At 45.7% G+C, this 13,439-nt stretch overlaps 1 protein-coding gene across 1 annotated transcript in view; it reads left to right on the forward strand.

The window, feature by feature from the left end:
* Positions 1–12,967, forward strand: part of NUP188 (nucleoporin 188kDa) — a 102,605-nt gene extending 89,638 nt beyond the window's left edge. The window contains exons 25-44 of the mRNA XM_006834848.1: positions 241–347; positions 1,369–1,575; positions 1,676–1,845; positions 2,813–2,882; positions 3,269–3,336; positions 3,727–3,922; positions 5,911–5,988; positions 6,284–6,369; positions 6,799–6,944; positions 7,224–7,405; positions 8,668–8,868; positions 9,066–9,158; positions 10,270–10,428; positions 10,768–10,905; positions 11,358–11,432; positions 11,521–11,757; positions 11,880–12,011; positions 12,281–12,354; positions 12,487–12,616; positions 12,791–12,967. Coding sequence (XP_006834911.1) covers positions 241–347; positions 1,369–1,575; positions 1,676–1,845; positions 2,813–2,882; positions 3,269–3,336; positions 3,727–3,922; positions 5,911–5,988; positions 6,284–6,369; positions 6,799–6,944; positions 7,224–7,405; positions 8,668–8,868; positions 9,066–9,158; positions 10,270–10,428; positions 10,768–10,905; positions 11,358–11,432; positions 11,521–11,757; positions 11,880–12,011; positions 12,281–12,354; positions 12,487–12,616; positions 12,791–12,967 — 2,726 coding nt within the window. The remainder of the gene's footprint in view (positions 1–240; positions 348–1,368; positions 1,576–1,675; positions 1,846–2,812; positions 2,883–3,268; positions 3,337–3,726; positions 3,923–5,910; positions 5,989–6,283; positions 6,370–6,798; positions 6,945–7,223; positions 7,406–8,667; positions 8,869–9,065; positions 9,159–10,269; positions 10,429–10,767; positions 10,906–11,357; positions 11,433–11,520; positions 11,758–11,879; positions 12,012–12,280; positions 12,355–12,486; positions 12,617–12,790) is intronic.
* The last annotated feature ends 472 nt before the right edge of the window (positions 12,968–13,439 follow it).

Here is a 13,439-nt window from a genome sequence, read left to right on the forward strand (position 1 = left end):
GAAACAAGTTATATGCATTGTTGAATGTGAAACTGATGATGTGCCCTGTAAACTTTCACTCAATCCACAATAAAAACCTTAAATTAAAAAAAAAAAAAAAAAATGACACTGGTAAATAAGGCTTTGGTTCTCACATACTTGAGGGTAAATTCCCTCACATTTGTGAGGCTTTTTGAACCAGCAATCTTTTAGAACTTGATTCGGGCACATTTCATGTCTCAGCTGTCTCCTATCCTTCAGGTGCCCATGGAAACAACCTCATTGCTGTTCTAGCCAAATACATCTACCACAGACATGACCCTGCTTTGCCACGTCTTGCCATCCAACTGCTGAAACGTCTAGCCACGGTAGGATTCCATTGCACTAACCAAAGCCCCAGAAAACGGACTCTTGCTTTCTCCCAAGAAAAACAGTTGGTTTTGGATTTTCTGACTTTTAAAGCAGCATATGAGGGGGCTTCAAAAAGTTGGTGGGAAAATTTCATTATCTTTTGGTTCTGTTTTCTCTTTTTTTTTTGAAGCACCCTCATATACACATACTTAAATATAAATGTGTATTTATTAGGGTTTTTCTCCCTAATTACAAAAGATACATGTAGTCATTGTAAAAATTTAAACATTACAGATAAATGTAGCATAGAACGTTAAGTTATCCTATGATCCCCTCGTTCTGAAAATCCCTTTGAGCAGGTTGGTACACTTTGCTCCAGATTTCTTTTTATCCATGCACATATATTAAGTATGTTTGAGTGTGTGCTTTTGTTCTTACAAAAGTAGAATCCAACTATACATACCATTTTGTGACTCGCTTTCTTGACTTAACACCATATTCTTTAATCTTTTTGTGTAGCTAGGTTTAGAGCTACCTTATTCTTTTTAGTGTTTGCCTGGCATGCCATTGAATGGGTGCATCATGACTTATTTGGGCTATTTTCTATCTTCACTATTGTAAACAGTGTGGCAGTGAACATTACTATCAATAGAATTAATAAAATTTCATTTATTATCCCTGAATATTAAATAAATAGAAATAAACATTTAAATTATTAATTTACAAATTGTTCTCCAATAAAGATTGTCTTTATATTTATCCTTGCCACAAATTTTTAAATCTTTGCCAATGTAATGAGCAAAAAAGATGCTATCTCATGTTTCCTTGGAATATATTGAATCGTGAGGGAAGTACATCTTTGTATATTGATCCCTATTTCTCCTGTAAATTGTTAGGAATCTTGTACTATGGTTTGCCTTTGTGACCTAGAACTACATGTCTAGATGTTTCTCTTTGGGCCCTCTTCTGGGGCTTCTCTAGTCTCCTGAGGTTGCCTATAGGCCAAGATCTAAGTCTGTATGTCCTGGTTTCCACCAGGTGGCCCCAATGTCAGTGTATGCCTGCCTTGGTAGTGATGCTGCTGCCATTCGCGATGCCTTCCTGATCCGACTGAAGAGCAAGATTGAAGACATGCGCATCAAAGTCATGGTTCTGGAATTCCTTACAGTCGCAGTAGAGACCCAGCCAGGCCTCATTGAACTGTTTCTAAATCTGGAGGTGAAGGACAGCAGCGATGGCTCTAAGGTGAGCCTCCACTTGAGATGAAGCCGGGAGATGGCTCCCTGGGAGGTGGGTGCCGGGACTTTATATGTGACTGTGGGCCTGAACCTGTTGCCCTTTGCAGGAATTCAGCCTTGGGGTGTGGAGTTGTCTACATGCGGTGCTGGAGCTGATTGATTCCCAACAGCAGGATCGATACTGGTGCCCGCCCTTACTGCATCGTGCAGCCATTGCCTTTCTGCATGCCCTGTGGCAGGACCGTCGGGACAGTGCCATGCTTGTCCTCAGAACCAAGTAAGTCTGACTCTGAGCATTATGTAACTCTGAGTCTCAATGCCTTTGTCTGTAAAATGGGGGTAGCAATAGTTCCAATCTCAGGTTGGTTGTAACAGTTCACTGACAATATGTATTATTGTTGCTAAGTGCTGTCAGGTTGGTTTCAACTCATAGCAAAACCATGAGTTTCTGAGAGTTTCTGAGGGGTGACTGAGGGTTTGAACCACTGACCTTGGGTTAGTAATTCAGTGCTTATCCTACAGTGCCACACCAGGACTCCAGCAATATGCGTAAGAAGTGCTTATTGCCTGTTTGATACATTGGAGTTTTACTTTGAGTTATTCTCTTAATGCTGCTGCTAGCTGGTGCCATCTTTAAATTTCAACTACCTTTGTGCCACCCTCCTTTTGCTAACCTCAGCAAAACCTGGTGTTCTTTAGAAACAGTGTATTCACATGTGAGTTCTTGCTCAACCATTGGAACAGAACACCCCTACTATCACGGACTCTGTTGGCACAAAAGGATGGAATATTTAAAAGGCTAGCTATGGGACTCTGTTGTCCTCCTTGCTGTCTTCTTTGTGGGAATTTTGGGAAAGTGTAGTAGAATGATTGATTAAGGTTTTTGCTGTTGTTGTTAAGTGTTGTTGAGTTGGTTCCAACTCATAGTGGCCCTGTATAAGACTTCCGAGGAGCAACTGGTAAGTTTCAACCACTGACCTTGCGGCTCAAACTAACTTAGTAGTCTAGTGCTTATCCTACAGTGACACGCTAGCCAACTATATAAAGTGCAATTTTATTTCTTAAGAAGAGAAAAAATTTTTCTCTATGGAACCCTCTACATATGAACATATGTAGGAACAATTGGTCTATGAAATGCATGTTAGGATTGGGACTGGTAAATATGGAGAAGTAGTTACTAAAGAGTGAGGAGAAAAGAACAATGAGCGAAACAATGTGATTTCCAACATGTATTTCCTTTTTAGACCTAAGTTTTGGGAGAATTTAACCAGCCCGTTGTTTGGAACCCTTTCTCCCCCCTCAGAAACATCTGAGGTAAGCTGTGTTGAAGGATGGGACAGTGGCTAAACATTCCTGGGAAGAAAGGTATAGAAACTTACAACCTCCCCTAATGAAACAACCAGAATTATTCTTCATTAGAAACTTTCTCTCAAAGAAGTGCCTGCTTCCTCTTTCTTTGGGAACAAAAATGGCATGTGTCCTCTTCTGTGTTGCTTGCTCTATAGCCTTCTTCACTCATTTGGAGACATTGTGAACCTGACACTTCAGATCTTGCAAGTCAGGTGGCCATTTACATTTGATAGGAGATTGTGCTTTTTTGTTTTCTAAGTATTGGGTTTTTACTCTGTTACATTGTGAGGGGAAACCAGAAAAGAAGTATCTCCTTGTGATTAGTTTTTGCTCTGCTCTTCTTTCTACAGCCCAGCATCCTGGAAACCTGTGCCCTAATTATGAAGATAATTTGTTTGGAGATATACTATGTTATTAAGTGAGTTTTTCCCCCTTTTGAGATTTTGATTAAAGGTTTGGGTGGGGAGATCATGGTGGCCAAAGCAGAGAAGAGAGCTGGTTTGGAACCATTTATGGAAGGCCAATGAACTGTGTCCTGGGCCAATCCATTGATGGCATTTATAATTGTCAGAGAAGTTTTGTGAAGCAAACTCTGTGACCAGGATTTTATGGAGGAGAGATATTCTGGAAAGGCTTCAACCTAACCCATTGTGTTGAGCAAGAAGTATGAGCGGCACACATTGAAGTTGATACTGGAGCCATCTGCCTTTAAGCCCATGTGAGGTTGCTTTCTCTGCCTCAACAAGGGTCTGCCCATCACATTCGTATCAATATCTAACTCTGGCTCTTTTTTTTTGGGACACTTTAGGGGCTCACTGGACCAGTCATTAAAAGATACAATCAAGAAATTTTCTAGTGAAAAGCGCTTTGCCTACTGGTCAGGTTATGTCAAGTCCTTGGCAATTCACATGGCTGAAACAGAGGGCAATAGCTGTACCTCCTTGGTAGAGTACCAGATGCTGATCTCTGCCTGGCGGATGCTTCTCATCATTGCTATCAGTCACGTAAGAGTCTTCTTGGGCAAATTTTCACCTTGGTATCCTAACAATAAGGAGCTCTGGAAGCAAAGTGGTTATAAATCGGGCTGCAAACCTTAAGATCAGCAGTTCGAAACTACCAGCTGTTCCGTAGGAGAAAGATGAGGCTTTCTGCTCCCGTAAAGATTTATCGCCTCGGAAACCCTGTACAGGGTCGCTATGTGTCAGAATCTACTCGACAGCACTTAACAACAACAACATCCTAACGATGTGTTGAGGGGTGCTTAGCAGATACAGTCTTTTGGATTGAAAAATGAGTAAGGATTGGTCTCTGAGAGCTAAGTGTTCTGTGCCAAGAGATTGATGTTGAGAATGTTGTATCCAACAAGAGATACTTAAGAAAAGCACAGAGAAGTCATTTAAAATCCCTTCCAACACCCTAAAAGCCTCCTCTAGCTACCTTTGTGGTCTTGGATAGATCTAAGGGGCATACTTCCATTGTCTGTCTCTCATACAAATGTATATTTGCTTTCTCATGCTTTGTGCCTTATAGATGACTGAGTAAATATCTGTTGATTAGCTGGCAGGTAGCTGTAACAGCTGCAACAACACCCTCTCTGGGGAGCAGTTTGTAGTTTGTTTTCATTGGCTTTAGAAACTGCATTCCTTTGTTTTCTTAGGAAAAGAATAGGATTGCTCTCTTCTGTGGTGTCTTCACACTGAAAGTTGGTTTTTAGAGCAAGTTAACATATGTACACTGAGGAAGAGCTTACATTTTTTCCCTTGGCTTTATATGTGTGTGTGTGTGGTCTGATACCACCTTGCTTTGTTGTAAGGACTAGGTATTAAACTGTCCCTGGGGAGTCCAGATTAATATCTTGTACTTCATTAATAACTTAAGCTTGATAGGTGCTTCCTTGTTCCAGCCATACTCTTTCATCTTTAGTGCGATGTTCCCTAGAGCCATAACTTTTACATTCTTGGAGCTTTGATCCTAGAAAGAACGACTGTGTGAGTGTTGTAGCTATGGAACAATGGTTGTGGTGGGCCTGAGACTCCAGATACACCGAAAGACTTCGCTGTCTTCGGGGCATGATTGATCCCCTAGTGAATAACCTCTGTGTCACCTGCCTGTTAGACTGTAGCCAAGGAACACTATTTGAGTTGTAGCTCTGAAAATCCTGCCATTTTCTTTCCTCTTAGGAATACTATTTGGTCAAGTCCAGGATACTGATCAACCATTAATTTATTTAGTCATTCTAGAAATGTTAATTGAATGCTTACTACATCCCAGGCACCAAGGATACAGCAGTGAATAAGGCATATAGGTCTTTCTTTCATGGAGAGAGGCCCAATAGGAAGTCAGATTATAAACATATTCAAACAAAAAATGTATGAACAGTTTCAGAATGTGGTAATTTGCTATAAAGAAATAAGCATAGTGCTATGTAGTAATTCATCTTAGATAGGGCTTGTTAACAGACCTTCTCTGAGGAAATGATACACAAACTGAAACATGAACAGTACAACGAAGCCTTTTAGTTGAAGACCTGAGGAAGAGAGTAGTCTAGGCAGATGGAATCCCAAGTATGAAGGTCCAGATGTGGTAAGAAGCTTGGTGTGTTTAAGAAGGATAAAGGAGACAAGTAGTACCAGGAACATGGTGGTCCCCAGTGGAGTGATACCAAAGTTAGTTGGACTAGATTATATGGGGCCTCCAAGGCCATGGTGCAGGTATATGTATATGTATATATATATATATTCCTGATACATTAAGAGGCCTTTGAAGGGCTCTAAACAGGAGAGGGATGTAGTCATGAGAAGGAGGTGGAACCAGACTTCAGTCTAACCTTATCTAAATGTGGACAAAGAAACAGCATGGCCATCAAGATCCATTTTCATCAGGGAGGCATTGACTTATCAATGTGTAATTGTCTGACAGAGGATCTTGTGTTTTTTAGCTTCTAAAGTCTGAGAAAGTTTCTCAGCCGAAGGCTTGTTTTGTTCCTTTGCAGGCGGATATAATGCACCTGACCGATTCTGCTGTGCATCGCCAGCTCTTTCTTGATGTGCTTGATGGGACCAAAGCATTAGTAAGTGTGTCTAGGACATTCCCCAGTCCTGCAGAGGAGAAGGTCTGAAGTCAAATAGCAGAGCTCCAAGTCTACCAGCTGCACAGTGGTCAAATCAAAGGGCTCAGTCTGGGTGACTGAGATTGCAGTGGCAGGAGACCAAGGCCTGTTGTTGCCCTTGCAAGCCCCTGACCCCTCCCCTCGGTCCCATCACTCTGAGTGCACTGCTAGTGTCAGTGAATAGAGCTTGAATCTTCCCACTGTGTGTTATCACACAGGAAACCGTACTCTTAACTTCTCTGCTGTCTCCCTTCAGCTCCTCGTTCCAACCTCAGTGAACTGCCTCCGCCTTGGCTCCATGATGTGTACTCTGCTACTTATCCTTCTCAGGCAGTGGAAGAGGTAAGGGCAATGCCCGGAGAAATGAGCTTGTGGGGGAACCTCCACAACCATGCCTGCTTGTTTCTCTTTACCAACCGTTCACCTCACCAGACAGAAGAAATTAGGTTTAAAGTGTCCATTGTATGTAGTCCTGGTGTGGCACTGTAGAATAAGCACTGGGCTGCTAACCACAAGATTGGCAGTTTAAACCCAGAAGTAACACCTCAGAAACCCTATATATGGTTGCTATATGTTGGAATCGATAGTACTTAACAACCATACAATAACAATAGGTCCATTATAGCTTTCTATTATAGGAGATGGGATGATTGATAACAGAAACAGGTGGGAGGCAAAGACTGCCAGGTGGGCATCCTGAAATGGGACAAGAGCAGTTTGTGGCCTTTATGTGAGGTGTGTTCTCCCTTTGCAACCTCACATTTTTTCTAGAGAGATAGCTTCTGTGGATGATATTCTTGGCCCCTTGATGGAGATCCTGGAGGGAGTGCTACAGGCAGACCAACAACTCATGGAGAAGACCAAGGCCAAGGTGTTTTCCGCGTTCATCACAGTGTTACAGATGAAGGAGATGAGAGGTGAGGGGCAGACTACAATGAGGGACTAGCAGTAACAGTCTTCCTGCCCTTGTTGGCAGCCACCCTAGGCAGAGCTTCCTTGTTTTTACTCTCAGAGCTCTTGTAAGAAAATTCTTTTTCTTCTCCACTTTCCCCCTCATCTTTCCTCTCATGAGACAGATACTTGCCCTCTTAACACCATACTACATTCCCAGTCACTGCCTAGGAAGGAGAGTTTGTTGTGCAGTGAGACTTGATATGATGAGCTTGGCATTGTCCTCTCCCCTGTCTGCTCTGCAGTAAGTGACATCCCCCAGTACTCCCAGCTGGTATTTAACGTCTGTGAGACCCTCCAAGAAGAGGTGATTGCACTTTTTGACCAGACTCGCCATGGCCTGGCATCAGGCAGTACCACAGAGGACAAGGACAGTATGGAGACAGATGATTGCTCTCGGCCTCGGCACAAGGACCAGCGTGATGGGGTAAGAGATGCTCTAGGAAGCCATCTGCCCTTCACACACACATCCAACAAACATACACTGCTTGCTTGCTCTGTGTGAGGCCCAGTACTAGGCCCTGGGGGTTGTTAGTGAAAGAGAGATGGTCTCTGTACTAACAGAGTTCCAGGCTAGTGGGAAAAACCTAGTAAACAAGAGACTGTGCAAGGAAATGTAGAAATTCCCATATGGCTAGTACTACAGGAGGGAAGTACTGGGTAAATGTACAACTTGAAGTGCTAATCTAATCTGGGTTCTGAAGGAATGCTTCCTGGAGAAAGGCCAAAAGAACCCAATCCAGGCAGGCAGAGGGTTCAGGTCAGAATGTTTGGGCAGAGAGAGCAGCATGTGACCTGAAGGAAGGCTGATGTCCAAACAGAGTAGAGCAGGCAGTGAGAGTGTGGAGTGAGATGGGGCTGGAAAGGACCTGCTGGATAATGATGTGTATCCTTGGCAGGGTCTTTGGTCGGTATCCTAAGTGAAATAGGATGCAATTGAAAGATGCTTAACTGGGGGAGAAAAATTATCCAGTTTTTACTCCTCCAGTAAGGTCACTCTGGATGTGAATGTTGTTGTTAGCTACTGTTGAGTTGATCCCAAATCGTAGCAACCCCATGTGACAAAGTAGAACTGCCTCACATGTTTTTTGTTTTGTTTTGTTTTAGTGAAGTAGAAATTTAATAGTAGAGTATTTTGTATGATACAAGACTAGATCACTGAACTAAGTAAATATGTATATGTTGAGGTACAAATTAAAAAGTAGTTATTAATATGCATCATGGTCAAAACAAGTTTGAAAAGCCACTGGTATAAAGAATAGGTTAGGAAAGATGAAGGACAACCAGTTAGGGGGCCACAAGGTCAGCAGTTCAAGCCCACAAGTCATTCCTTAGGAGAAAGATGCTTTCTGCTCCTGCAGAGATTTAGGAACCCTATTCAGGGTTGCTGTGGATTGTAACCATCTCGATGGCTTAACAGCAACAACATAGACACTTAGATTTCATGTCAGTGACAGAGTTGAGTGACTGACATTTTGGGTGTTGAAAAAGTTGTCAAAGGTAGCTCTTATCATTAGGATGGATGGATACAGGAGAAGAGCAGATTGGGAGGGACCCCAAGTTCTGATTTAGCCAGACTCAGTAGGAGCTGTGTTCAGCTTTCTAGGTCTTAGGGAACCAGGCCTGAGACTATTGACCCTCCTCCTATTTCTTTTCCTGGCTTGCTTCCTTCTCCCTGGGTCCTAGCAGGTGTGTGTCCTGGGCCTGCACCTGGCCAAGGAACTGTGTGAGGTGGATGAAGATGGCGACTCATGGCTGCAGGTGACCCGCAGACTCCCTATCCTGCCGACCCTCTTCACTACCTTGGAGGTGAGCTTGCGCATGAAGCAGAACCTGCACTTCACTGAGGCGTCATTGCACCTGCTGCTCACCCTGGCTCGCACCCAGCAGGTAGGAGTCAAACCGGAGGGCAGGAGAGGGCCTCCTCATTTGTGCTGGATGAGTTCTGGCACTTTTTCAATGTTCCTTATAAACTACAGTGTGGCCTAGAGCTCCACCTGGCCCTGGGCAGAGTGGCTGTGGGCCCAGGCTCCTGTGGAGGTGGTGTAATGACAGGCTTTGTCTCACTCCACATCATTTCCTTTTAGGGAGCCACAGCAGTGGCTGGAGCTGGCATCACCCAGAGCATTTGTTTGCCCCTCCTGAGTGTGTACCAGCTCAGCACCAATGGGACAGTGCAGGTGAGAGTGCCAGGGTCTTGCCCAGAGGCCTGGAGTGGCCAGTCTGCAGTTCAGTGGGAAAGTACACCACCCCAAGTATGCTACTTAAGTTTTCCTCTTCAGTAGCATGTGGATGCACTGATGTTGAGGAATTCAGCCACTAAAAGGGTCCACTTGGGCTGTACTCACCACCTGTGGGAGATGGGATACATTCTTTTTGTTAGAGGCATAAGGAAGGGCCAAGCCAAATTGAGAGCAAGTCTCTGGTATCATAGTAGCTGTCCTTTCCCCATTCCCTCCCAAAGGCAGTGGTACAGGTGTCACTTCTGCTCCAGACTTGTCCCATCTGAGTAGGAGCAGGAGGAGGGAAGTGGGCGATTGCTGGGAACTCACTGCCCTGTCCTCTATGTGCCTTTTTTGCTTCTAGTTTAGTAAAACCAAAAAAATTTTAATCTTGCTACCGTCAAGTGGACCCTGACTTATGGTAACCCAGTTGTGTTAGAGTGCACCACAGAGTTTACAGTGACTGATTTGGGGAGGAAGTAGATAGCCAGGCCTTTCTTTGGAAGCATCTTTGGGTAGTCTCGAACTTCTCACCCTTTGGTTAGCAGCTGAATGTGTTAACCATTTGCACCACCCAGGGTCCTGATCATAAGAGGGACTCTTGGTGTGGTGCTAAAGGATTAGGACTGGACTGCGAACCACAAGGTCAGCAGTCCAAACCCATAGATACCCTTGGAAACCCTATATAGGGTCACTGTGAATCAGAACCTACTCCATGGCACTTAACAACAACAATCTTAAGAGCGTTGTCTTTGATCTAACATTTCAGTCTGTTAGAATCATGGACTGTTTGAAATGTAGCCCAGATGCCAATTAGAAGAAGAGTGTGAAGGTCAAGCCAAGGCAGTCTCAGTCTAGAATTTAGGATTCTTGGACCTTTGCCAGGTGTTCTTTCCTTTCAGCCATGGCCTCTGACCCTCTCCAGCAGTGCCGGTTGCCAGGCAGGTAGTTGGACTCATTCCAGGAGGTCTTCTCCCCAATGTAGGTGGGCTCCCTCTGCTCCTGTGAGGCCCTGCTGCAGCTGTCAGCCGGGTTCTTGTGACCCTGTGCATTGCTGTTTGTGTCTTAGACACCTAGCACCTCTCGGAGGTCTCTGGATGCTCCCTCTTGGCCAGGGGTTTACCGCCTGTCCATGTCCTTGATGGAGAGGCTGCTCAAAACCCTGCGCTACAACTTCTTGACTGAGGCCCTAGACTTCGTGGGTGTTCACCAGGAGCGAACCTTACAGGTGAAGGGGCAACCAGGATCATAGGGGTAAAGGTAGGGTAAAGGGATCTGGTGGGTCGGGATGGAGCTTGGGGTTTGGCAGGTAAGGCTTATTGATGCCTCATTTCTGTGACTGACTGGCCAACCAGAGTGCAGCTGAACTGATAATTGGGGGGAATGATGTAGAATCAACTCAGATGGAAACCTCTTAATTGTAATGTTAAAAGTCACCTATTATTGCTGCCACCTCAGGATTTGTGAGCCTGTAACCTGTCTTCCCGCAAGAGGGCTCAATCAGGAGTGGGTGTTATCAGGTGCCTGAGCCATCTGAGTCCTTCCTTGCTGTCTTCTCTTCTCCCAGTGTCTCAATGCAGTGAGGACAGTGCAGAGTCTGGCCTGCCTAGAGGAGGCGGACCACACTGTGGGTTTCATCCTGCAGCTCTCCAACTTCATGAAGGAATGGCATTTCCACCTGCCTCAGCTCATGCATGATGTCCAGGTGGGGCCCTTGATGCAGTTTATTGGAGGGGTCTAGGAAAATACTTGGAGACAGGAGGACAATGGGTAGTGTGGCTAACCCTTTCTGGAAGACCATTTCCTGAAATGGGAGCACAGGTTTTGACTTGCTCACTCTCGGAGGTAAATTTTTTTTTTATCTATAGCAAAGGGCACCTTAAGAACTTGGTGTCTATCAGATAGGCTTTGGTTCAGAGTCCTTAGGTGGGCAGGCTTCCACCATTTGCTGCTTGCGTGACCTTGGCTGAGTCATTTCGCCTATCTCTAAGCCTGTATTTTTTTCCAAGCTCAAGAATGTAGAAAGGGTCTGTTAGTAACTGCTCGGTAGGCGAGAGGAGAGAAGTGGTATTTTGTATAAACCTGTTTGGTTCTGTTCACTTGGCTGGGGCTGCTGTCAAAGAGAATCTTCCCTTAGACTCCTGTGCTGTGTCTCAGGTAAACCTGGGATACCTGTGCCAGGCCTGCACCTCCCTCCTGCATAGCCGTAAGATGCTGCAGCACTACTTACAGGTACCTGAGTCCTGCCTTATAGGATTGCCCTGAATGCCCCACCCCTGGCTGCCCTGCACCCCACTTTTATTTCCTGATTCTCCCCCAGAACAAAAATGGGGATACCATTCCCTCAGCTGGCGCCCCCCGAGTCCAGCGGCCACCCACAACTGCACCGGCTGTCCCTTCCTGCTCTGCCTCCTCCAAGCAGCCAACTGCTGACACTGAGGCCTCAAAGCAGCGAGCCTTGCGCACTGTCCAGTATGGTCTTCTCAAGATCCTTAGCAGAACTTTGGCAGCGCTGCGCCACTTCACCCCAGATGTCTGTCAGATCCTGCTGGATCAGGTACCGGCTCCCTACTCCCTGTACACTACTGCCCTCCTGGGGGGGACGTTAAAGGATTTGCTGTTTTCTGTACTTAAGAACTACCCAGGATTCTAGCTGTCTTTTTTCTTCTTGTCTTACAGTCCCTGGACCTTGCTGAGTACAACTTCCTATTTGCCCTGAGCTTTACCACTCCCACCTTCGACTCCGAGGTGGCCCCCTCCTTTGGGACACTTCTGGCAACTGTGAATGTGGCCCTGAACATGCTTGGAGAGGTATGTAGGGTGGTGTCAGCCTTTTGCCCTTTAACCTCTTTCTCCAGTGTACCACTTCTTAACTATGACCTGATACATTATCTAACCTTCCTGTGCCTGCTCCTCTTCATTAAAGGATGATAGAACTCACCTGATAGAATGATTTTGAGGATTAAATGAGGTAGCTGATGTTATTGTTTAATGCAGACCTGGCAAGTAGGATGTTCTCAATAAATGGGAGCACTTCCTGGTTTTTATTTTATGGCTTGGATCTGTTCTGTTTTCTCTAGTTGGACAAGAAAAAGGAGCCCCTTGCCCAGGCTGTAGGGCTCAGCACACAGGTGGAGGGGACCAGAACACTAAAGTAAGACCCTTTGGAGTTTGGTCTAAATTGGGGCTGTTGGGTTGGCTATTTTCTCAGCTGACTGCCCCCACACCCACCCTATGTCTACCAGCTTGACCCCTGCAATGGTGCCAGAAAACATGTTTCTTCCAGGTCCCTCCTGATGTTTACTATGGAAAACTGCTTCTACCTGCTTATCTCCCAGGCGATGCGTTACCTGAGGGACCCAGCTGTCCACCCCCGGGATAAACAGCGTATGAAGCAGGAACTCAGCTCAGAGTTGGTACGATAGATTGGAGGACTCTGATGGGGAGGGGGTTGGGCTGACAAAGAGCCCCACGGGTCTGTCTTGTTCTCCCACTCCCCATAGCTTGACCCTGAGGCCAGAGGTGGTGCTGGACCAGAGGTACTGGGCCTCATCAAGCTGGGTTTTTTATGTCCTTTTTTTCCCTTATAGAGCACACTGCTCTCCAGCCTTTCACGCTACTTCCGCAGGGGAGCCCCTAGCTCCCCCGCTACTGGTGTCCTCCCCTCACCTCAGGGCAAGTCCACCTCTCTCTCCAAAACCAGCCCTGAGAGTCAGGAGCCTCTGATCCAACTGGTGCAGGCCTTCGTCCGACATGTGCAAAGATAGGGCAGTGACGTCCTACTCGCTTACCACTCTCCACCAGCCTGCACGGCAGCCCTGGACAGTGGGGTGCTGCCTGCCTGGTGGGGTCCATCTGCACCTGAGTGCAGCCCCGTCATCCTCTCCACAGAGTAATGACTCCAACCTCCGTCCCACTGGCACTATTTTTATAATTGATCAAGAGGTCAACAGCAGGGATGGGGAGCCAAAGGTTCCCTGTACTCAGGCCCTCACATTAAAAATTCCCCGAAGAGGTGTATTCCTTTCTTTCGAGCATTCCCCATAGCATTTGACCTCCGTCTAAGGGCAAGGCAGGGGGACCAATGCCTTGTACAGTTCAGGAGGGAGATGGTGTGCACGGGTTTGAAAATGTTTTCTGTGCTGCTCTTGCAGTTTTTTTGGTAATACTGTGGTCTATTTATACAAAGACATTAAAATAACTGTTTATAGACAACTGTGTGATGTGCCTTTAAAGCCC

Source organism: Chrysochloris asiatica, unplaced genomic scaffold (assembly GCF_000296735.1).
Source record: "Chrysochloris asiatica unplaced genomic scaffold, ChrAsi1.0 scaffold00014, whole genome shotgun sequence".
NCBI classification, from domain to species: Eukaryota; Metazoa; Chordata; class Mammalia; order Afrosoricida; family Chrysochloridae; genus Chrysochloris; species Chrysochloris asiatica.